This window comes from Trichoderma citrinoviride, assembly GCF_003025115.1.
Source record: "Trichoderma citrinoviride strain TUCIM 6016 unplaced genomic scaffold BBK36scaffold_10, whole genome shotgun sequence".
Classification (NCBI taxonomy): Eukaryota; Fungi; Ascomycota; class Sordariomycetes; order Hypocreales; family Hypocreaceae; genus Trichoderma; species Trichoderma citrinoviride.
The window spans coordinates 1,535,303-1,559,955 of record NW_020194718.1 but is presented as its reverse complement, the minus strand read 5'-3'; the positions used below and the strand labels follow the sequence as shown (position 1 = coordinate 1,559,955).

The following is a 24,653-nucleotide window of genomic DNA, read 5'->3' as shown; positions in this document are numbered from 1 at the left end:
TGGACCCGAGGGGAATTGAACCCCTGACCTTTCACATGCGAAGCGAAAATCATACCCCTAGACCACGAGCCCAATCAGATACCGACATGGCAGCAAAACAGTTCTATACAGGCTACAACACAACCCGATCAAGCCTGAGGAGCAATCCATGCCTGAATCATTTCTTCCCGGATCTTCAAGGTTTTATCCATACCCAGTCTCATAGGGTCAATGAGCTTTCCTTTCCATGTTCGCGTATGGTCGGACTTCGTACAAGTCATAAGCTTGCTGTGTGTATGGCTACCTGACGCAGACCGTCAGACAGTACAGATAACCTTCAAGCTCCAAGGCAGCAGAACATTGCACCGCCACGCCGTTATACAAACATTCGTGCTCGGGAGGCTGCTTGCTATATAGCTATTCGGCATTGTACTGCAATCGTTTCATAAGATTGAGAATAATCCCTGGCAATAACAGACATAAGTCCATCTACGAGGCAGTGCTCTCATAGGCGAGATAGACAGTGACCTCGCACCTCGAGCTTCAACATAGTAGTATCGTGGTAAATAACCTAGAGCTGTCAAGATACACACGCTGGCTTCAGGCAGGTGATATTCGCCAGCCTTGAGTACTCATAACTTCCGGACGGCAGTCGCCCGCCCTCCAACATCCCAGATGCGAATAAAAATGATCAGAACCGCTGTCTGGACTTTATACTGAACTATAGAATCACTTCCCTCCAGTACCTAGGTACAGAATGTTGAGGTTCGTTACCCCACCAAGCCAGCGAAATCTCATCTCGCCAATTTGAACGCTACAAAGGCACGAAGCCTGGGTGCGATGACAGCTATTTCTTATCGTTGGATTCATTACCCGAGAAAGTCTTCAAGTTTGACAAAGTCCTAGCAATGGCCTCAACTTCCATAGAACAGTGGATAGATACTCCATGGAGTATGATCTGCGCCAGATGTTCTCACCCATACACAACTGCCACCTTCTAGCGGAGCATACGGTCTGTAAATGCGAGGCTCTTTTCTTGGTCGTCAGATGGAGAATGCATGACCGATATGCAGTTGCGGATGGTGAGGACGAGGACTTTTGAATCAGAGGAGACGGTCCACATTCACGGTTCGAGGGCGCTGAACGACACTTGATGCCAAACTGGGTACCTAATACATGTAGCTTGGAGACGGTACCTATGGTACCTAAGGTGCCTAGTACTTGATGGACCCTTAACTGTCAACACCGTTCCTGGGCTTATACAACAAGCCCCAGCTCTTTTGCTATAATATCTGCTCCCTTTTCTCCGACAATAAGCGCCGTGTTGTTTGTGTTTGCGCCTACATTCTCGGGTGCAATTGAGAGATCTGTGAAGGATAGGTGATTAGCGAATGAACAACAAGAATATCTTCTCGAAACGTGTCGCAGAAAGAGGACATGCTTACCACATATCTTGAGTCCAACCGTTCCGTACACGTTGAGATGCTTATCTACAACGCCTCCCTTTTCCCTCGGTGCCATCTTACAGGTTCCCAAAGAATGCCAGGTCGTTTCAATGTTCGATCGGATGTACTCTTCAATAGCCTTCTCATCATCTTCGTCATACTCAATCGGCGGCAGAGCCTTTCTCTCTTCAAGCGTCTTGAAGCCATCCGGTACTTCAGGCTGCTTCCGAAGAGCGGCTTTGCTGCCCTCGCGAAACTTGGGACTTCCCACGGGCAGCTCACTGGTCATCAGATTCGTGCGTCGGAAGATTTCGCGCTGCTTCTTGTATGCCCATATTTGCTTCGTCAGGTCCACCCTTCTGGACAGAAAACCAGCGTTGAAGCAAGGTGCCGCGTCGGGATCTTTGGAAGTGATGTGGATGTCGCCACGCGAATATGGGTAGCCAGTGTACATTCCGATAGACAAGTACTGAGAAGGTCCGTTTTGTTCTTCAGGCAGAGTCTTGTGATCGCCGAGGAAAGTGCTGACAACAGCCAAGAGCATCAAGGGCCTCGTAGTCTGATCCTTGAAGTCACGGTTCCAGTGGTCCTGAAACTCTTGATCCAACTGCGCGACTTCTTCATCAGTTGGACGAAGCTTTGCCGCCAGGTCGATCCCATTCCAGGTGACAATGGGGTTCTTCTTCTCCATAGCCTCGTTAAAGTCCAGCCGACCGCGATGCAAATCATCAAGAGTCTCGTCAGGCTTGAGAGAGGTTCTGTACGAGTAAAAGATCAAGTTATGGTCCTGGTACTCCTCGCCGACGCCAGGAACGTCAGCAACGACTGGAATGTCCAGTTTCTTGAGCAACTCAGCATTGCCGACTCCCGATCTCTCCAGTATCTGCGGCGTTCCAAGGGCTCCCGCAGAGACTACGACGAGCTTTTTCGCTTTGATAGTCGATGGCTCCCTGCGTGTCAAATTGGTGATGGGTTGAAAAGCTACATTTGGCAGGTATTCCACGCCAACGGCTCTGTTACCCTCGAAAACGACGCGGGTGACGGTGCTCTGGACGAGAAGATGCAGATTGGGGTAGTCGCCCGAAGCCATCAGAGGGTGGACATAGCGATGCGCAGTATCTTGTCGCTTGCCATCAGGGGAGATGTATCGAAGCCATCGAGAAAAGCCGTTGGCCGCTTTGAAGTCTTGCAAATCTACGACTTCAGGAAGGCCAACAGCCGCGGCGCCAGTTAAGATGTCGTCCTGCGTATCTTTGGCGCTGTAAGCACCGAAAGATACATTGATTGGGCCATCATGTCCATGAACGCCCTGATCGATGTCAGGGTGATCGTGGTGGAACATCTCCAGCTTCTTTGCGTAGTGTAGCAAGCTCTTCGCATCCCAGCCTTCAGTATTCCACGAGTCGAAATCGACGCCCGAAGCTATGTATCACGCGTCAGAACCATTCTCCCATGCATGTCAAGACCGCCAGATTGCTTGAGATGGGACATACCTCGCGTGTACATTGCAAAATTGATAGACGAGCCGCCTCCAAGGATACCGCCAGCGGTCACAATGGGCTCCCGGCCGTTGAGGTCATCCGTCTTGTTTCCCTTGTATATGATGGCCGTCTGAGTGTTCGGTGCCAGATGGTAGAGATATCTGGAGGAGTTGACCACGTTTGGATCATCGAGATTGTTCTTGCCGTGCTCGACGAGGAGGATGGAGAGGTTGGGGTCTGCTTTCGCCAGGCGACCAGCGACTATGCAAGCAGCAGTGCCACCTAGAGAAGGTCAACAAGATGGCAGCCGAGGGGTGAGGAGCGTATATTGCTTTACCTCCAGCAAAAATGATGTCATATTCTCTTCCCTCTTTGTAAGTCGACATCGTGATGAAGTGGGATTGTTCGACTGAACGCTGTTTTCACACGGGACAACTCGACTTGGATAGAGGGATTGTCAATGCTATTCAAGGGACTGAGACGGCAGAGACAACACAATTCAAAGACAGTATTTGACAGAGGGTCCTTCTCCTCTTTGTACTAGCGACTCGAGACAGCATACCGTATATGCGCTCTGTCAACTCCCTGCTTGGGGTTACGAAGACCCATGATCTAGATTCTCACAAGACCAACCAAATACATTGGCTGCAGAGCTCGCATATTAGCCCCATCCGAGCCCAATCTGCCAAGAATTGCTCTCTGTGTTGGCAGAAGACACGCAAGGTATCCCTTCAAATGTATAGTTTTGCTTGGCGAGACTACTACCTATTGGAGCGGCATCAGTTGGGATCGTTGCGGGGTAACTCCTCGATGAGGCTGGAGAGTACATCTCCGGCAGGGGCCACGGCAAGTCGGAGATGCGCGTCTATGGACAAATTGTTTCGAGGAAAGATTCCCAACGAATCTGATGGTGCTGGAAGAGACGGGATTTGTGTCGGCTGTTGTTGTGGAATATGGGAAGAGATTCCATAGCTTACCGGGTGCGAACAAGCTGACAATTAGCAAAATTGTTTGATTCCAAAATTCATACGCGACGCTCTCCATAATAAGTCCAAGCCTTTTGATGCGTAGCTTTTAGAAAACGTGGCTAGATTCTTGACGGGATGCATTATCTCGGGACTAGTCCTCACCATCATGATTCTCTGAGGCAAGAATAGACGTCTAAGGACTTTCGCCTTCATGTTGACCTCCCGCTAGATTCTGCCAAGTCTAGCAGCTAATCACAAGCCAAGCTGACAACTCCGTATACTACTTGTAATATATCCAGCTCCCGACTATCCGAGACTATCTGAGGGGTCCGCTTGTCACACGGTCTTGTCGTCCCACCTCTTGCAAATATACCTTCTTCTGTTGCTCTTCGTGCGAATTGATTGAGACCGCTGACAATGAAATTGACAGCCGCGAAACTCATGTCTCCCCCAGAGCCTTGGAAAGCCTCCACTTGGCGATTCGTCATTGCTGATTGTCATGCACCTGTCAAAGACTCTCAGATGATATTGAAAAGGCGACTAAATCATATGCGCATAAGATTATGTACTCCTAAGGCTACCAATTGATACGGTCTACACAACTAGGAGCGGGAGCAGCATATCAGCCCCCTCTAGGTCTCCGTTTGCAAAATCGATCTCTATAAACTTTTTCGTCTCCTGTCATTATTACTTCCTCAGGTTGACCACTTATGTACGTTGATCACTGCTCTTCATATTAATTGCGAGAGTCACTATCCCGAGCCACTTCGGGGTCTGACTTCGAAGCCAATGTTTGGTCCCCCGTGAGCTTGGGGTTGCGGATTGCCAGAGAAAACGCGATCAGAGGCACGCAGAGGCAGATGCCCGTGATGGTGAGCAGGCGCTGGATGTACTGGTATGAAGCGATGATGGCGTCTCTCTCGGGTGTGCCAGGGGGATAAGGAACGATGGCCACAAGGGGGTTGCCGTAGGCATCAGCCGCCAGCGTGGAGTTAATGCCCGCGAGTCTGGTTTCCAACTGCTGGGGGAGAATCTGCGTCCACATGGCGCCGGAAACGGTATTTCCCAGAGCAGATCCAATGTTGTAGAGGGCCAAGAAGAGACCCGTGATGACGGCCAAGTTCTCGTGCTTCAGGCCGACTTGAATCGATGCCTGAGCGGTATAGGGGAACAATCCACCTGCAAAACCCAGGACAACTTGAGCTGCAATGACACCAGCACGAGCTGAGCCAGCAGTAGATCCACGGTAATGAATGAGCAGACCAAAAGCGACCATGAAGAGGCAGGTTCCCGCAATGACGAACATCTTGAGACGGCGGACTTTGTAAACCACCAAGCCGAGAATTGCTCCGACCACGACGCTGACGAATGAATACACGGACGTGATGCGCGTCGCAGCGGTAATGGAAAAGTTGAATGCCACTACAAGAACGGTGTAGAGGAAGTCGGCTTGCATGGACCAGGCAAAGTTGAGGCAGACGGCGATGCCCATGGGAGCCCACACGGAGCGGTCCTTCATGAGGTTAAAGGGAACCAGCGGGTGAGGGGCCTTGAGCTCCCAGAGGATGAAGACGGGGATGCAGCAGAAGCCGACGACGAGCGGTGCAATGATGTGTGCGGTGCGCCATTGCGTGTGGACGCCGCCAGCCAGAGTAAAAGGCACGAGGATGAGGGCAAAAACGGCGATGAGGAGGATGATGCCGATGACGTCGAGCAGCCAGAACAGCTCGACGACGAGGTTCTTGAAGCCGAGACGCTCAAAGGACGACTTGTAGTTCTCCAAACGGCCCTGCTTCCTTGCGCGGTGTCCGACAACCGAGAGAGAGATGATGAGCGGCAGAGCGCAGACCGGGTAGATGATGCACCACATTCCAATGCCCCATTTCCAGGTCGTCACCTTCAGGACAGCGCTGGCAACATTGCCGCTGATCCAGGCGTTGATGATGAACGGCAGAGCGGGGATGTAGCTGAAGAAGAGACGGGCCCGGGTCGAGGTGATGTCGGCGATGATGACCTCGATCAGCAGGAGGATCATTGTGTAGCCGACCTGGTAGATGACATTGCCGCCGGTGTACGTCGCCATATTGGTGGCCGAAGCCTCAATCGCGGTTCCGATGACATAGAAGAAGACGGAGACGCAGATCAACTCGACTCGGCCAAAGACGTCGGCAATCTTGGCCGCCGTGGGCTGAGCAGCAGCCGCAATCACCGCTCGGAGCACATTGATCGTGGCAAGGAGAGAGTGGCTGTCGAACGAGCCCGTCGCATAAGGCTGGTAGGTGTATCGCAGAGTGCCGTCAAGGCCATAGCAGTAGGCGATGAGGAGGACGCTGAGGAAGATGAAGATGCGGTCGACCAAGGTGATGGCGCCGGAAATGGCTTCGATGCGGGAGACACCAGGCGACTGGATGTCTCTCAGCTTGGCGACAGCCGGTTTTTCGGGATTCTGACTCTGCTGATCATCCTTGGCGACAACGTTCTCTGCCCTCTTCTCCGCCTCGGGAAGGGGAGTAGGTGTCAGGTCGCCAGACATGTTTCTGCTCGCGATTGACGAATGGTAATAATTCAAGAGATATGATTCAAGTGTCACTTCTCTGTGTCTCCTCAGACAGATGACCGAAAACAATGAGACAGTAGGAAAAAGAAAAGGCGCGGCTGAATCACCAGCTGAGATCTCACTCCAAATGCTCCGGATGCGGACGAGAACGCATGTGCATATGCAAGCAAGGGGGGAGGAGGAGGGGAAGGAAGCCGACAGCCCTCGAGAACGTCACGGCCGTAGCACAAGTTATATATAAGTATCCAGTCATTCTCTAGCGTCAACTTAAAAACTGTTTACCTGACGCTTGATGCGATCGATTAGATCAAAGCGGGCTCGGTCAGTGTTGATGCGCCACAGTGGTGACCCGAAAGAGCCCACGCCAAGCAGTCTAGAAGCGTTCTTCGGCCGGCTTCTTCTCGTTATCTGATCATCAGATTTTTTAAAGCGGACCAGATGGAGCGCAGAAGAAGAGGAAAATTCTTCGTTTTCCTACTCATGAGCCAGCCAAGAAGGCCCTACCACCGGACTCTGCTTCCCAGTCTGGCTAATCAAGGACTCGCACGCCCCGGTCTGTGGCACGGCGCAGCAGCTTGGCGGGCATCGACACTGCGGTAGGCAGCCAATCGCTTGCTGGAAGACTCAGTAAGAGCTGAATACATACTTGTACGGTGGGCATTCTCCTGTGCTACCCTCTGGGACATTTCGTTGGGGTTGATGGGGGTCAAGAAGCTCATGTTAGTGGCTGACGGACTGTGGCGAGAAGAGGACAAGATTCAATCCAGAGGGATCCTCTCCCAAGGCAGACGAGGCGATAGCCAGTAGCCGAATCGCGCCCTTGAACCATTCTTTTCGACGTAGAGCCAAAGTATGCGCATATTTGAATCTTGAAGCCTCGTTCCCCGTACAGCCGTGGGCTTGCTGCATGTAAGCGGCCCCGTGTGCTTTATTGTTGTTGGTCCGAGACAAGGTCATCCTCCCCTGTCTTTCCTTGCCGCGTGCTGCCTTGGTCCTTCGTCATCATCCAACATCATCGCTGAAGAGTCGGAGCTTGCCAGCCTCCTTTTCTCACCGGAAGGGTCCGCACTTTGCCGCAGCCACAAAAATCCAGACAGGAGGGGCTTGAGGAATTTTGCTGGATGGGTGGCGCTCCGTACAACCCGCCCAGAGGTTTCTCTGACCGTTCCAGGCACGGCCAATGACGAGAGGAAGACCATCGGACCACCGCAAAATAAGAGAAAACGGCGCCTGGCGCCATGGCGTGTAAGTTCTTGACGTGGGCTTGCCTCCATACCGGGTTAGGAGACACTAGCAAGTGCTCGCTCGGGGCTTTTGGCAGCCACAAAGCAGCTAATTATCGCATTCGGAAGCCCTGCAAAGATCCGACAGCCCTTTTCGGAGCTCTGGAAGCGATCGGATTCCCCGTGGATTTGAGAGAGAGAGAGGAGCAGAGTTTCAGTCAGTCCATCTCCAAGGTCATGCGTTTGTTTACTTGATCCCGCGTCCAGGGAATCGGGTATTCAAGCAGTACGACAAAGTGATTACTTCAAGGCTGTGAATATCTTCGGGTTGAGTCTAACGGACATGATTTTCATGACGTCTTCCCTCCAGAATGCGGGCTGTCACACTTTACGACCTCATATCGAGTAGGCGTGACACAGATAAAGCAGCTGGCTAGCCCTTTGTGCTACTTCTCGAAATTGATATCGGCAGACGCGATCACCCGACACCTGACTGGCCAATCTTCAGCCCCGGCTTGTTTCCACTCGCCCTGCTAGCAGCTGAAATAGTTCCATGTTGGAAGGCTTTTCAATACTACTTGGCAACCGGCGGCCATTCAACCACCTTTTTGCTCAGATGTTCGATTTTCAAATGCATCCCATTGTTTACAGCCATCGGATTGCCTCAGAAGCATCGGGATACTTCTGATGAGCTTTCCAGTTCTGCATCAGCCACCATCCAAGGTAGCTCCCGGTGGCGTTTCGTACTGTAACAGTATACTTGCCTTACATTGCCTCTCATTTAATTCTGGCTCGTTCACATCGCGGTGGTCTCATTCCACCCATATTATTCCAACAGGTGGCCATCACTGATACGTCGAAGAGGCCAACTCACATAATCAGACGCCCAGCTGAATATCTTGTGCTACCAAATATCTGCGGATGAGTAATTCCACATGCTGACACTGGCTGCTTTGATGAATGGGTCACTTTAAGCATAAATTGTGGGCGTTAAGGCGGAGTAAAGGCTTCGCTACAACTCGTATGAGTCTCAGGTATTGATACCATACCCCGGTGTCGACACAGAGATTAATGTTTACGACGCAGTACTAAGCAGCAGTTCTATTTGCCGAGAAGGTAGCGACTTTCTACTCTCGTAGGCCCTGAGGCACTGTGGCGTAGAAAAAGTGTCTGCTTCTAACTCCCAGCCATCTGCAATGGATACTCCACTAGCAGACTCTTTGTTGAAGCATATTGGCACTGCTTGCCTCTATGAGCACAAGCACAAAGATGAAGATAAGGCTTAAGCTCAAAATGTCATGGAGCACACGTCGGGTAGTTCGGCACTTTCAACTGACACTGCGTCCCCCCCCCTACCATCCAAACATATCACAAGGTGTGCGGGAGCAGGTGTGGATGAAAGCAACCCCTTCCTCCTGGAAATCGCCTCCATCAGCCACTCAGTAGAAAGTAAGGCTTGGCTTACTCTTTGAGGTCAACATTGGCTTGGCCTGGCGGTTGGTCTTGTGCTGTGATGGATGAGCCCTGCCGCAATCAAGGTTCTTGATCCATTATTCTAAAGTTCCCCCCTAATGACACATCAACATCGCTTCCATCCGGTTTGTATCTGCAGCCACACAGCTCTCTTTATCAGTTTTGGTTATATAAACCATGTAGCCCGTTCAACGCGCGTCTCTCCCATCCTCTTCTCACTCTTGCTCCCTACCGTTGCCCCTGAGTTTCCAGCCCCCTTTGCAACGAAACAGACATGTTCGGCCACGTTGGTATCGCCGGGGCTTCCCTGGCGATGGTTTTTGTCACAAGAACGTATGCGGCGGCCTATGTCCCTCGACACCCAGCCGCAAGAAGCAATGTGAACGCATCTGCCGCGCTTGCAGGCAAAGATGCGTCACCTCTCGCAAATGTAACGACACCCTTTGTCGTTGAGGACTTCCCAGTCACGGAAGACGGTCGTTGCGGCGCCAGATACGGCACCAAGTGCTGGAGCGACGACTGCTGTTCCGCTGAGGGGTACGTGAAACCACCTTCAACACGATTCGCGTTGATCCCTTGCCAGTGCTGTACCCAGACGCTGACTTTGAACCAGATGGTGCGGGTCTGGATACCTGTACTGTTCTGCCCCTGCCTGCCAGTATGAATATGGACCGGCCTGCGATGCCAACAGGCGGCCCGACGGGGAGGACACAGAGGAGTGGCCGCGACCTCAATTTGGAGATGTGCCTTATGGAAAAGCCGTCTACCACTGTACAGTTCCCGGGACTGTTGCCCTGACATTTGACGATGGCCCATGGGAGTACACTGAGGAGCTCTTGGATCTCCTGGATGTGAGTGTTCAAATATCACCCAATTTTGATAAAAGGATAAGGAGTACTAATCGCTTCTGTGTAGGAGCACGGTGTCAAAGCTACATTCTTTGTCACCGGACGCAACCTCGGAAAGGGGGCCATCAACGACGAAAGCAAGGACTGGCCTCGTCTCATCCGCCGTATGAAGGATGAGGGCCACCAGATTGGTAGCCATACCTGGTCTCACCAGCGTCTGCCTACCCTCACCAAAGCACGCCTTCGCCAGCAGATGATCTTCAACGAGATTGCCATTGCTGATATCATTGGCGTCTTTCCGACTTACATGCGCCCTCCCTACTCTGCCAGCAACGAGGATGTCAATGAGTGGCTTGGCGAGCTGGGCTACCATGTCACATACTTTGACCTCGATACGGAGGGCTATCTGCATGATGACGAAGATGCCATTGAGGACTCCAAGGAAATTGTCCGGAACACATTTGATGATGCCGACCCAGACACTGACTCGTTCTTGCACATTGAGCACGACACGGTGGCTGAGACGGTGCGGACCCTGATCTCGTACACCATCAGCGAGATCTATGAGGCCGGCTTCACGCCCGTGACTCTTGGCGAGTGTCTCGGCGATCCATATGAGTTCTGGTATCGAAGCCAAGATTCCGGCTTCCTCAAGCGGGCAGTGAATCTTTACCAGGACGTCGTGTCTTCTAACCAGGAGGCGCCGCGCGCCCCCGTCAAGCCCAGGAGCTTCTTCGACAGGCTCTTCTTCTCTGCACCCAAGCATCGAGTTGAGCCTGTGTCTTATCCACATGCGGCCAACGCTTCGTTGAGCGTGAATGGCACCGTCCACGTGAATGGCACCATCCCCGGCGGCCACAACTCGACCACCATCTTCAGGCCTACCAGAGACGGTCGTTGCGGTCCCGCGTTTGGAGATGCTTCGTGCATGAACCAGAAGTACGAGAACTGTTGCTCCAGGGCTGGATGGTGCGGAGCGACCGACGGTCACTGTCTGGATGGTTGCCAGGAGGGATTCGGCCGCTGCGGATTGATTGGTTAATCATCCATAGTTTCCTCTTCCTTTTTTCTTATTCTGTTTCCAACTCTTATTTGGTGCTCGCGTCAATTCTAGACGTCAGTCCGTGTTGCTAACGGCAATGTGATTGACCGGTTGGAGTTGGGGCCTCAGTCACAGAGAATCAGCGGATGATTTGAGCTCGTCTGGCTACTGCTCGCGATCAGGTTCCTCCGGCGACTCGCACTATGGAGGCCAGTCTTCAGGATGCTAGAAGCTGAGCTTATTCTACCTAACGATAAATTGACCAGATTATCGTTTTTTTTTTAAACCAGCTTCAGGCTATGTTACCCAAGTCGTAAATGAGTTGATTGAGTCTCGGTTGATCTAAAGCGCCAAAGTTGCCCACTAGTTGTCCCTTTCACCAACAGCATCTACTTGTGCGTAAGCCTCATGATAACCTCAGGAGTGTTCAACTTGGAGGTAATGTAGACCTCCAGCAATTTAATCTTGCTTCTCTCTCCATGGCACTGATTCATGCTACAATATAGACTTCCTGACTTGGTACGGGAGGCTCTATCGCACAGCCACCGCGGCGCCCGCCTCGGCTTGACATATTCCTGGTCTCGACATAAAAGAAAAAGATCCCCCACTGACTGTTATTGGAAGGCATTTCGTATCGCGGTTCATTTTTCACATTAATATGCATAGGTTCAATGCCAATGTCGGCATCGGGCTATCAAGTCCTCTACATTCTTCTCCCATGACCACGTGCGGCTCATCTTGATGTCCCCAAAACTTCAATGTGGCAATAATTGAATCACATCGTGAGAAGGCAAGCGGAGACCAAAAAAACGCGGACCGCAAAACGAATATATACACCAGCATCAATAACAAGAGCACTGTTTAGGTGGACAACTTACCAGATCTTATGTGTGTATACTTCTCACCTTATGTGTTCAGAACTATCTAAATCCGCGTTTTTCTAGTCTCCGCTTGGAAGGCAATCAATGTTTGTGATGACCCTCGTATGCGAATCCACCAAGTGATTGACGAGGCTCGTTGTACAATTTAAAGCTCGTCTGACTGAAGAGAACCCAGCAAGCCCAAACCTCCAGAATAAAGGAAGAAAAAAGGGAGCAGCATCCTGGTGGCTATCATTGGAGTTGTGGGCCGATCTTGCATTTATACCTGAGCCGGATCTGTTAGTCCGGCTGTAAGGCTCCGTAGCCCTTGCATTCTCCTTTAACTTTCTTCTTCCTTTTTTTTTCCTTATTCTTGTTTGTTATCCTTTGGCGACTGGGGTCATTTTCAGCTTTCAGCTGATCGCGACGCATGAGGCTAGAACTCTGTTGCTCTCCGGAAACTCGGTCAGTTAGCGTCTGCCATCACGACAACAGGGGACAACTCCACAGGCCGGCCAATGCAGAGAACAGCCTCACGACCCGCTCATCTGGCCATTTCACCGCGAAATCTGTCCCAATCATCTTCGGCACAGGGGCGTAGTGCCGGACGCTAAGCCTGAAGAGCAGCTGGCGGCAGGCCTAGATGCGAATAGTCTCAGGTTGCTACAAGGCCAGCTCACCATTCTAGGCCTGGACGGACTCGAGATTCCAACTATTGAACTTGTAGATCGTGTAAGATCAGAAGCAATAGTCAGTGTAATGCATACTAGCTTTTGAAATGAGCTATCAGCTATGGCTTTACTTGGTGATTTTCGCGAAAGGCAATCTCTAGCCGCATACTGAACGGGATACATAACGTGAAGGTGCCTTCTTCCTAGCAGTCGTTGTTTGTCGTTTGTTCCAGCTCAGCGTCAACCATATGCTGTTTCTTCAAGATGAAGTTGCTCGTCCTTTCCGCCGTACTATCAGCACTCCAGGCTGTTGAAGCTCGGGATCCGGCTTGTCACCCTGCTGCGCCGTCATGTCAATTCGTTTCCCCCTGGACTGCCCGCGAGTGCTCAAACATCATTCGTAAGTCATAAGTCAGGCAAACCAGGTTGAATAAGATTCTAATCCAGTTGTGTTCGTAAACAGACTCTCACCATATCCGACTCTCGACGTGCGAGGCTCCTGAGAAAACCATCACCAAGACCGTCGTCGCCACTCATCATCCAACTTTTACACACACCAAGACCGTGAAGCCTGCGCCGAGCACGAAGACTTCGACCAAAGTCATCACCGCTACTGACCCTGTGTAAGTCAGCGTCGTCAATTACCGTTTCCATAGGACTCTGCAGCTAATTGAATGGCCTGAAGCACCCAACAAGACACAACGACAGCCTGGGCCACCGCAACAGCAGTGTCAACCACGACAGCAGTGACGAGCGACTTCACAACTGCTACCACAACTACGACTTCTGTCGAGACCGAAACTGATTCCACCACAATCACAACGTTAGTCTTGCGCTTCCACTCTCATCAAGTCTCAGAGGCTGACATAGCATATTGCAGCACCCAAGAGGTCACCAGGACCGTCAGCTGGGCGCCTGAAGTCTGCACTCCGACGCTCACTCTGCCAACAACTCAGGCACCAACTCTAGCGCCCACTCTGGCGCCTATCAAGCGCTCAGACAACCACAACGACTACAAGATTCCTCGCGATTGTTGTGTGTAACCTCGAAACCAGTATATGCCGTCGCCATGAGTACTCTGGCTAACTTTGTGTGAACCTCCAGCATGCTTCCTGACCTCCACCAAGAGCTGTGGTCCCCGCGCCACAAAGGTCGTCACTAGAGTGGAGGACCGTCCTACATATATCACCAAGACCGTCACCGATCGAAGGAACTGCGAGACTGTTACGGTCACCAAGACATCCATAACCCACATCAACGGAGCACCGCCGCCCAAGCAGACGGTGACTTCTACGACGACCTCTACCGTTGTCACAACAGCTACGTCAACCAGCACGGTTGAGCAAATCACCACTGCCACGGAGGCCACCACGACAACAGTCGTCGAAGCCAGCACCGTCACCACGTCACACTCGGTCACTGCCACCGAGGACCCCTGCAGCCCGACCAACATCAACAAGTATCTCCTCCCAGGCCCTCCCTCCAGCCCCAACGTCGTCCTGGGCTTCCGCGGGGATGGTGGTAACGACGCCAGCAATTGTTGTCAGGATTGCCATATGAACTCGGACTGCGCTTGGTGGAGGCTCTCTGCCGACGGCTCCCTCTGCGAGGGATACTTTACGAGCCTCAGTGCTGTGGTTGAGGGATGCACTACTACTACGTGCCGTAGGGGACATCCGCTTGTGATCGTCGACCCAGAGTCGGATGGAAGCACGTACGGTATGGGAGTATGTGGTACATTCAGCGTGGTATCTTGATGAACACGGGCGGTTACATGTAGATGGAATTGGGATGGTTGTGTTTCTGCGATAGACAGCGAATCTTCTTCTTCTAACTGACAACCTTAATGCATTTATTTCTGTTGCGCGACTCCCTCCATCAGTGATACGAGTATACGTTCAGGCAAGGAATGAACCGAAAAATAATGCACAGCTAATCAGCTAATCGGGAATTATGCTCGTCCAACCGACTCTTAGAGTTGTTTCCTCCGCCGATCGCGTAGACCCTCTGAAGCTACCTCAACCAATCTCTGCCCACGTTTCATTGCCGCAGATGGACACAGATGCATGAGACAGATCTCTGGCTTACTGTAGTTAGCATCGACAATTGTGGCGAGCTGAACATGCGGACTGGATCCCATTCGCCGAACAAGCGCATCGATGCTGGGGGCCAGTCCAATCAGGTCAAAATGACATGGCTGTCAAGTCTGCCTAAATGCTGGGATGCTATGGAGTACATACAGCCCGTGTAATATCCCAGGACTACGGTCTCATGAGGCTCTGTGCTTATATCCTCTCTCTATCCAGTAATAGGGGTGGCATCTAGCATACATCTGGAGGGTGGCCAGGATAGAAGAAGTCGAGCAAGGAATCATCGCGTAAGCTGCAGATGATGCAGCGCAAGTATAGAATCGTTACTCCGTACATACCTATACATTTACAATCTTGTACACCATCGCTAATAGACACAGCTGCTTAACAACCTTTCTCTAATCGGCATTATTACGAACCTGAAGGTCATTGCAAATACACCAGATCCTCCTCATATCCTCCATACTACCTCATAACGTTTGTAAGTAACTCTCGAAAGAAACGCTTCCCCATAGAGGGTAATACGTTGCTGCATGCAGTGGGTATTGGCTCCAGCGGCGGAAGCGGAAACGCCATGCACGAGACCCAGCCACGACCACGACGCGTTTGAAGAAAGACACACATGGTACAAGATATCGCAAGATAAACGTCTCCCTCCCTCCCAAATGGTGGTTGCCGGAAACACCTCGTCTCAGGCTATTCTAGCTATAGGAATCCTCCCTCGCCCAATTCCGTTGCCATAGTCTATCCAACAAGTAACCTCGCCCATCTACGTGATACAGAGTACAGGAGCCTCGACTCTGAACTCAAATACGTCCGAATGTAGAGTATTTTGGAGAAGAGTGTGTCATTGTCTTCACTGAGGCTCTGCATCTCGTGAGTACATGTATCAAATGAGCCAAATTTGCCACTTGAATGCCTCCTTATTCACAGCAGCGGCTGAGCCACCCCTTCAGCCACGCATCTGCCGCATTGTGAAAGCATTATCCTGCAGTTTCCTCCCGTAGTATAAGCTGACTTGCGAAATGCCGTATCCGACATCGGTTAGCCCCAATGCAAGGAGCCTTGTTCTCTTCGCAGTTCAGCTGAAATCCCATCACATGTTGACCTATAAGACCCAGTTCTCCATGCCTCTCCACAAACGCGAAAACGTGCAGTGAGTGCCAGCATATCAATATCTCGTTCAGAGCCGCCTAGAGGCTCAACATCCACCCAATGACGGCCCAACACATCTGCCAAAGGCGGAGCGCCCTATGCTGCAGTTCCACGTAGCCCGGGGCGGCCTTTCTGCGGCCATGCTCTCTGAGAGTCTGGTGCAGTCAAACGGCGATTCTTACAGACTGGACAACCGAGAATGCATGGGTTGAGATGTATGCATGTCCAATTTTCTTAGGCTCCTATGCAAGGCAGTGTAACCAGGAACAAGTGACCCTCAATTATATGATGAAGACTCGAATGGGGATACCGAGCACTGTATACTCATGCCTTCACCGCTGGAGGTTTGTGGAGATGTGAATCGCTTGTACGAAGTAACTCGTAAGGTTTGTGTGCTGAAGATGAGTTATAGAAGGGTAGAGCATCATGTTACCAATTATCTACGGTGAGATACAGGGGAATAGCCACAGTAGAGGAAACCTGATCTTAACCAGCGATGGATTTGGTCCAAGCAAATCTACACAGCCAAGGATTACTGAGAGTCGTAGTTCTGATGCAAGTTTCAGTTGACGATGCAAGTTCTATCCCCTCTGATAGGCTCATGGCCTGACTACCTGACAGCCGCGCGGAGGCCAGTTTGCATCCACCTGTCTGCATGAGATGCTACCTTAACATGCAGTCTGGCTTGGCCGAGCCTCATCTCCTGCCAATAAGGCAAGTCTTCGGTGAGAAGCTCCGTTGGGTTGCATGCGATGCGGACTGTAGCTCGACGGCTTTGAGATCATGGACAGTATATAGATATATATCCATACCTGATATGTACGGAGACAAAATACATGCATATACAAGACATACTTGCCTTACATACATAGTACTTGGTACGCATTATACGCTTTTGATGGGAAGGAAAGTTCTATATAAGAGGTTATATCTATCCTTCGGACTTGCTTCATCACTCACTCTTTTTAAATCAACAGCCGCTAGTTAGACGGCTCATCTGCCAAGTTTTGTATGCTTTCGTACGCTTCTATTCCTTTTATGTCCCTGATTTCTAACGAGCGCCAATGATTACTCCAGTGTTTCTTGATAGCTCAGCATGAAAGCGTTTGCCAAGACATTGACTAGCAGAGGTGCGTACACGTACCTATACACTTGAGAATTGTTACAAGCGCTGTAGACGACTGTTCAGATACATCATTTGCGGCTATCCAGACTGATACAAAGTAGGGAAGAGAAACTCTAAGACCGCTGAGACTATATCTCCCGAGATATCCGACAGAGCTTCTATCACCAGTGTAGCATCAACCTCACAAGCCGAAAGCCAAATAGTCATACCTACACCTCCACGGCGAGCTGCTACCACCATGGAAGCTCCCAAGCCGCGTGGCCTAGTCCTTCCTCAGCCGTCTCGTCCAGCTGCTCTGGTAGAGATTACCAGGGGCGTGGACGTCGAGGGAACAGTCGTCAGGCCAATTTCACCACCGCGGAGCAACGGTAACAATGAAGTCAAGACCACCACCACGACAGCTACTACAAGCTCTATCACCAATACAACAACTTCCACTGCCATCACCACCCATCATCTTAGGCGAATGGTGGGAAAAAATGCCGTCATATCAAGGAGAGAGTACCAACGTCCTGTTACGGCCAAGACAGGCGTTAAGCTCCATGCGATCACTGACTTCACTCTTGAGTTCTATCTCCGATGCATCTCAGATGAGCGCATCATCAGAATGCCGGAGAGGGACAGCCCTTGGGACCGAGTTCTCCATGCTGCACAGTTCTTTGGCCTCCATATTTCTCAGTTCGGGGACAAAGTCGACGCTTTCCTCCACAGAGAGACGTCTAACGGCCTAGTTACTGAAGATACTCAGCATGATACCTTCTTCAAGGGTGCGAGTATTGGTGCTTTCTTCAACGGGCAGAAGAATGCGGTGCCAATCAACAGTGCGAAGGATATGGTCTTTGCGGCTCTTGCATCATCTCATGCATTGCTTGAGGTATGTTTGCCCCTCTGACAATGACAAAAAAAGACTATCAATCAGTTGTTAATAAAATGACAAGATCGGCCACGCTCAAGCCCAGGCTCTTTTGCCAACCTTCACTGCCTTGTATGAGTTTTCCATACTTCTCACAGACATCACTCGCATCCAAAGCCTTGAAACGCCATCTCAAGTCATCCAATACGATGTGACCAAGACGTTTAGCAACTTGGTTACCCTTCTCAACAACATCGCGGCAGTGTATCGACAAAAGATCAGCGATTTGAAGCCTGGATCAACTGCACGCATCGACTTTGATGCCAGCTTCGGAGCCCAGATTGAAGAGATCTGGCGCTCCAAGGAAGCGCTCTCCGATGCCATCTGGAAGCAAAAGCTCCATGAAGCAGAGCCCTCAATGACTGTCACTCAACTTCGTTGGAAGCTTCAGTACCCCTACAACTCCTCTGTTACCAACAGAATCTACGACAAAGTCGGGGATGATCATGCTACGCCATCAAGAACGTGCTACTGGCTGAAAGACACTCTTGCAGACTTCTTCAGCCGAAGCGACCAGCTGCTCTGCGTGACTGGACATGAATCGAGCGGCAAGACCTTTCTTGCCAAATGGGTGGAAGAGAGACTTGCTCGGCCGCTCAATGTCAAGTCATACCACGTTCTCCAATACACTTTCCGTAAGTCATTTCTTCTGAAGTCTACTTTGGTTTTCTTTACTGACGTGAAGCCTCGCAGCATTTGACGCGCCGAACAGAGCAACTCCAACCGCATTCATCAAGAGCATCCTCTCTACACTTCTCGAGCAAAACATCAGCAATGTCAACGTATACAAAGCCATAGCGCAAGCCTTCAAAGACGAGTCCGCCGGAACAGACTCTGAGCCCACGGAGGCAGTACTATGGAAGACTCTTCACGACTGCCTTGCAGCTGTTCGCATTCAACAGGCGACAATGGTTATCGTTATAGATGACTGCGACGAACTCGTTCAAGGCGACGCCGGTTTCTACTCCAAACTTCAAGAGTGCATCACCGGGCTCCCAGTACGGGTTGTTTCCTTCTGCCGCTCAGCTCCAACGGCAGTTCAGGAACACGAACGACAAATCGAAACATCCAAGGTGCGCGAGGACATTCGTACCTACATTCGCGAAAGCCTTTCAAGATCTCGGCATTTCCGCAAATTAAGCCCCCAAGAATCTGACGAGATTCTCAAAGGCATGGTTGTCAAGGCCAATGGCAGCTGGCTCTGGGCTTACTACGCCGTTCGCCTCGTCTCCGAGGAAAAGTCGGCAGCCTCCATCATCAAGACAAGCCATGATTTAGGCCCGACTGTCGCGGACGTACTTCATAAGATTGTCGAGTCACTTCAACTCGAACAGAACCCCGATCTCAGAGCTATTCTGTCCATCTTATTGGTAGCCTCACGATCATTGACTGTTGCAGAGATTGGGCAACTCCTCTCGATTGACCTCCACAAGTGCTCAATCTCCATCGCTCCTGATGTTGCCGGCCTCATCTCGAGATACCTCAGCGACCTGGTAATAATCAAGGGTGGTTATGTGCACTTCCGTACGAAGACTGTTCGCGCATTCATGAAAGAACAGCTCGGAAGCAAGTCGCTTCCTCTCGAGCAGACCGCCCACGAGCAACTGACGCTTATGATGCTTCTCTATGTCAAGCTCACGCTGAAAGAGACGAGTGAACCTTCCACCAGTGCCCTTGACTATGACCTTGTCCTTTCTCGTTTTTCCGCAGATTCACTCCTCGGCTATGTCGTGCAGCATTGGGTTGAGCACTTTCAAGCATCAGGCTTTACTGGACCTGAGCTCAAAAAAGTATTCCCCAATTCCATCACGTTTGCCCTGCTTGAGAGAACTTGCTGGACGAGAGCGTTTACCATGGAGGAGCTCGTTTACAACCACAAGCTTGCTCTCCAAGTTCGGCAGGACTGTTTTGGAGTCCGAGATATTACCCTTCTTCACACACTCGTGACTCTTGGATATGTCTTTCAGAATGTTTTCGGTTCAAAAACTGATGCTGCATGGTACTTTTATGGTGCGGCCAAGCTTGGAAGAGAGATCTTGTCAGGATCCTCAACCACTATGAAGAGCTGCATGGAATTCGTCATTGACTATGCCACGATGCTGGAGATTACCGATCGAATCGAAGTTACTGCGACTCACACGGGTTATCAAATCGATATCGTCACATGGTACGAGGAAATGCTGCGACTCGCCATTGAGATTGATCGACATCGATATGGAGAATCCAGCGACGAGGTCCTTTCGTGGTATCAGAAGCTCGCAAAGCTCTATACCGACATCGGGGAAGAAGAACGCGCAATGAGTGTCTACCAGGAAATACGCGCCATCATCATCGCGAGAGACGGCACCGACTCCGGCCGAGCGAAACAAATGAATGCGTACTTTGCGACTTTGGACATTGTTCTTGAGGGCCCTTCAGTCGACAAGATTGGCGAGCTCGAACAGATGATCTTTGAAGTCAACGAGGATGTAGAGATTACTGATCTCTGGTGTATCAAGCTCTGGCTGAGACTCGCGCGCTCATACGAAAGCTGCGATAGCTTTGAGCATCTCTCTCTCGCCGAAAGGCTCTATGTTAGCCTTTGGCAACGCATTACTGTCAATCAAGCCATTGCAGATGATCTTGACATACACCTTATCCGCATTGACATTGCCCTCGAATACGCCAGGTTTCTCTGCAGACATGACCGGATTCAAGAAGCTTGCAGCATCCTCATATGCCTCTGGGCAGAGTATCAGAAGCATGCCTTTGATTCCGAGGCACTCGTCATTCGAATCAGGGATGTCGCAGAAGAGTGCAGAAAGTCTGGGCTAGCGGATATTGCCATGGCCATGCTGACCAAGGTCTTGGATTCGTTCAGCAGCAGCCACAGCGAAGAGATCCAGAAGACTGTTCTCCTCATGAACGAGGTCGTGGAAGAGATTACGGATACCACCGTTAGCAAGAATACTACAACGACAACGGTCGTTACTGAGCAGACTGAAAGAGTGGTCAGGCAGCTCTTTGAGCGTCTCGTGGATCAATACGAGCATAACAGAACAGACATTTCACTCTTCACCGCATCGAAAGCCCTAATTAACCTTTACAATCAGCAGAAGAACTGGCGCGAATCTGAGGCCACCCTCAAGAAAACCCTTGAGCTTACCTGGAATGAAATCTTGACGGAGACCTCCAGCACCAGCTCCAGTACCAAGCTCTGTGAGCGCTCGATCAAGGAATGTCTGGACGTGGCACGTCAGTTAGGCGCTTGTTATTCCACGCAAGGACTCTTCCAAGATGCCGAGAAGATATACTGGCAGATCTTCAAAGCGTGTATTTCCGTTGGACTGGAGGAAAATCTCGGGACACCCGGGAATCCGCTGACAGGCGCTCAGCTCCTGGTGGATGCAATCACAACATTGGTTGCTTTCTACGAGAAGCATCATCGCCACAGAGAGGTTATTGATGTTTACACGCTTGTCCTGGACAAGTACAGGCTTGAACTCGGTCAAAAGCATAAATTGACCATCAGAGCCCTGTACTTCCTGGCGTCCTACCACAACGATCTCGGCCTCGAAAAGGCGTATGATTACTACGCTGAGATCCTCACTGTGCTCAACGAAGGCCTGGACTACTGCCACCAAGATGCCATCAAAGCAGCTCTCGTCCTCTACATCCACTACGATGCACGGAAGCGTTGGAACGACCTTCAGCTCGTTTGCACCGCTTTGTGGGAAACGATCCTTCGCCGTCGTGGCAAGCAGACCGAGGAACAATCCGAAATTACTGGAGAAACGGTTGCTTCCGTCTACGAGAAGTATTCACATGTCCTAGACTTCCACGTCAAGGTGGACTTTCTGGTGCTTTACCGTCTTGCTGTCGAGTACAGGGAGATTATCGAGGAAGGTTACCACGACAAGCCTGAGTTGGTGATTAAATCTCTGGTTACTCTAGCAAAGATCTGCGAAACGAGTGAAAACCACCACGAGGAGTCTATCAAGGCCTACGAGCAAGTTCTTGAAAAGGTCAAGACGACCAAGACAACCAGTACTATCGAAGAGACAACTGTCGACACTGTGAAGAAACGTCTGTCTAGGATGTATGTGACCATTGTCAAGGGTTCTCAGAGGACGACAATCTCCCTCGACCGTGCCATCGAGATCTCGCTGGAAACATACGAGCAGTATAGGGCTGCATTCAAGGATTATCCTGAGCAGACGCTGAATCAGCTTGAATGTCTCATCTTGCTGTACCAACAACTAAACACAGCAGAGGCACGACAGCGCATATGCGAACTGCTAGAAGCATCAGCCAGGTACATCATCACCATAGCTGCGGTCAACATGACGCTCTTCCATGCTGCCACTTCGCTGGCCGCGCTCTTCGTCAACGCCGGTATGATTCAGAATGGGAGAGACCTGCTCCAGGAGATGCGCCACAAGATCATTTACGGAGACCGATTCCTCCAAAAAGACACACAATCTAGCCTGGATGCTCAGATGGGAAAGGCTATCTTCATCTTCTTGATCGCCTTTGGACATGGTCTTGAACAGCATTCCGAGAGTCTCTCTTACACCAAGATCATGGCTGAGATTGTTCTCGAGTCGTTGTTGTATGAAGAGTATTCCCGCGTGAATCATAGTGAGGCTACTCTAGAGGTAATTTTGCAGTATGGTGCAAGGCTTCGCCGCTTCTGGCAGGCTTACCAACGCACTGAACTGATTGAAACACTGGACCGAGACCTCATGGATCGCTTCAAGTCGGCATATGCTCACTGCTTCGACGTCAACTGCAGCAAGCAAGTGAGAGAGTCTCTTTACTATTACTTGATGGAAGAGTTGGGCAAGGATCGACCGACCGTCAAGTTCGATTTTGAGACTTTCATGCTACAGATCGGAAACGAGCAAGTCAAGTCTCTTTTGTGGGCAAGCGAGTTCTATGCCGCAAACCAGATTGGCCGTTTCGTCTTCCAATACTCCAAGGAGAGGAACCTGTATCACGATCGCAGCCGTATCCGCTACGGATACACGCTGGCCCAGTATCTGGTTGGTATAGGCGCACCCCATCCCGACGATGAGGACGGAAGAAATATGGTCGCCACTTCACAGGATATTATGGACGACGTAATAGATGCGTTCGACACGTTGGAGATCGACTTTGAAAGACTTCGTTCGGAAGACCTTGTCGGTCTCATCCATCTGCTACAGGCACAAGGCAACTACGAGCAGCTCGAGCGCGTGCTTTCTTGCCTCTGGCGTTTCAAGGGAGACATTCATTCGACATTTGGCGGCGATGCTCAGAAAATCATCGAAATCGGTACCTGTCTGGTACACACTCAATGTGCCCAAAAGAGGTACTGGGCGGCAATTGAGACAGCTCGACAGCTGTACTACAACTTGCAGCGTGCTCGCGGAAGACTTGATCGGGAGACGCTGGAAGTTGCACGACTTGTGGCAAGCATCTATGCCACGATGGCCTCCGAAGGTGAAGACGAGGACCTGGATTATATCTCATATGCCATGGATATCCATCAGAATGTTCTGCGAGAGCTTGCTTCTCCTTCTGGAGTCGTATACAACGGATATACACGCCACGATCCCGAATTCCTTGCCGAACAGGCATATATTCATTCGTCTCTCTTGAAAAACCTTCGGTTACAGCTCAGCGATTCACAGTCCAAGCACTGGATAAAGAGGGAAAAGGATGTTAATGAGCTTTACCACAGCTTACAAGATGACTTGAGGTTCAATGAAACTATCAAGGAATCTCACCAAGTGCCACCATGGCAGTACGCTCCTCCAAAGACGTGGAGATTCGAGGAGCCAGAGGCGGAAGGATATGCAAATGGAGTCGATTGGTATTCTGACAACAAGGTATTGGAGACGGCGCAGAGAGAATGGGTGTTGGCTACGCGCATCTTTGCTTGATGGCAGCTCGAAGGAATAGCGTCGAGCTGCTACCTGTACAGCATGTTACCCTACATGCGTTTCCTTTGTTCTTTTTTGTGAGGTTCATCTCTTCAGTCTATCTAATATAGTCTCTGTCTAGTTATGTAAACGGAATTGACTCGTCGGTTTTGCAGTGGCTGCTGGAAGGTAGTGGTTGTCAATGTGTAATAGTTTCTGCATTGGCTATCCCCTACACTCAGGATCCGTTATATCCCTTCTTGATTAAAACATTGTCATGAACCCATAATGACTAAATATGATGTTACAATTTCTTTATCAATATTAGACTTCAACTCAGTCACCTTACTCCAGGAATATCCTGACCCTCTGGTTGCATATCGAAACCTCGTCCGCTCTCCCAGAGTCAAGCTACATTTGATGAAATGGTAGATTGGTAGTCTGAGTCATGATCACAGACGAATACCAGCTGCTGTATGCCTTCGCACTTTCACAATAGCCATCCGGCGGGGAAACTTCCAAAAGCCAACGACTCCCACGATCAAGCACATACGACCATAGGTAGTGGAGAATTCGGGGTCCCGTCTGCTCCCCCATAGACAAGCCACTAACCGGCAGATTAGTAGTCAGGTGGGTGACCACTGGCGAACACCGGCTGTTGTATGTTTTTACTTTTTTGCATTTGTTGCCAATTGTCTCTTTTTTTCTTTTGTAAACTCATGAAGTTTTGAGTATCGTCTGTGAATGGCTTCAATGACGGGCAGTTCTGTGGAGAACCTCACTACTACCATATGCAACCACTATGGGAGCACTAGGTCTGAAACGGGTGGAGGGTTACATCGAGCGCGCTGTATGTATGTACTTCCATGCATTTTGGTATCTTACGAGTAATCCTGCGCATTTCATCTTCAGATGGCTCCTTGTATAACCTACTGCC

General features: G+C 50.6%; 5 protein-coding genes and 1 non-coding gene across 6 annotated transcripts; 3 read left to right on the top strand and 3 right to left on the bottom strand.

Moving 5' to 3' along the window:
• On the bottom strand, positions 1–72 carry BBK36DRAFT_t127. The gene has a single exon. It is a non-coding gene; the product is annotated as a tRNA-Ala (tRNA).
• Positions 73–1,236: 1,164 nt separating this feature from the next.
• BBK36DRAFT_1123388 (GMC oxidoreductase) lies at positions 1,237–3,291 on the bottom strand (the record flags this gene model as incomplete). The annotated part of the gene is made up of 4 exons (XM_024891046.1): positions 1,237–1,346; positions 1,425–2,846; positions 2,918–3,187; positions 3,243–3,291. The coding sequence occupies 4 exons, from the start codon at positions 3,289–3,291 to the stop codon at positions 1,237–1,239; spliced, it is 1,851 nt and encodes a 616-aa protein (XP_024748243.1).
• A 1,318-nt stretch (positions 3,292–4,609) lies between these two features.
• BBK36DRAFT_1123735 (MFS general substrate transporter) lies at positions 4,610–6,406 on the bottom strand (the record flags this gene model as incomplete). The annotated part of the gene is made up of 1 exon (XM_024891098.1): positions 4,610–6,406. The coding sequence occupies one exon, from the start codon at positions 6,404–6,406 to the stop codon at positions 4,610–4,612; it is 1,797 nt and encodes a 598-aa protein (XP_024748242.1).
• A 3,033-nt stretch (positions 6,407–9,439) lies between these two features.
• BBK36DRAFT_1177857 (carbohydrate esterase family 4 protein) lies at positions 9,440–11,016 on the top strand (the record flags this gene model as incomplete). Its single annotated transcript, XM_024896097.1, has 4 exons — positions 9,440–9,663; positions 9,740–9,983; positions 10,042–10,658; positions 10,854–11,016. The coding sequence occupies 4 exons, from the start codon at positions 9,440–9,442 to the stop codon at positions 11,014–11,016; spliced, it is 1,248 nt and encodes a 415-aa protein (XP_024748241.1).
• A 1,795-nt stretch (positions 11,017–12,811) lies between these two features.
• BBK36DRAFT_1170585 (hypothetical protein) lies at positions 12,812–14,304 on the top strand (the record flags this gene model as incomplete). Its single annotated transcript, XM_024895468.1, has 5 exons — positions 12,812–12,947; positions 13,011–13,170; positions 13,233–13,370; positions 13,428–13,582; positions 13,652–14,304. The coding sequence occupies 5 exons, from the start codon at positions 12,812–12,814 to the stop codon at positions 14,302–14,304; spliced, it is 1,242 nt and encodes a 413-aa protein (XP_024748240.1).
• A 3,080-nt stretch (positions 14,305–17,384) lies between these two features.
• On the top strand, positions 17,385–23,737 carry BBK36DRAFT_1122713 (hypothetical protein; the record flags this gene model as incomplete). Its single annotated transcript, XM_024890973.1, has 4 exons — positions 17,385–17,648; positions 17,748–17,792; positions 17,857–18,466; positions 18,525–23,737. The coding sequence occupies 4 exons, from the start codon at positions 17,385–17,387 to the stop codon at positions 23,735–23,737; spliced, it is 6,132 nt and encodes a 2,043-aa protein (XP_024748239.1).
• Between the last annotated feature and the right edge of the window lie 916 nt (positions 23,738–24,653).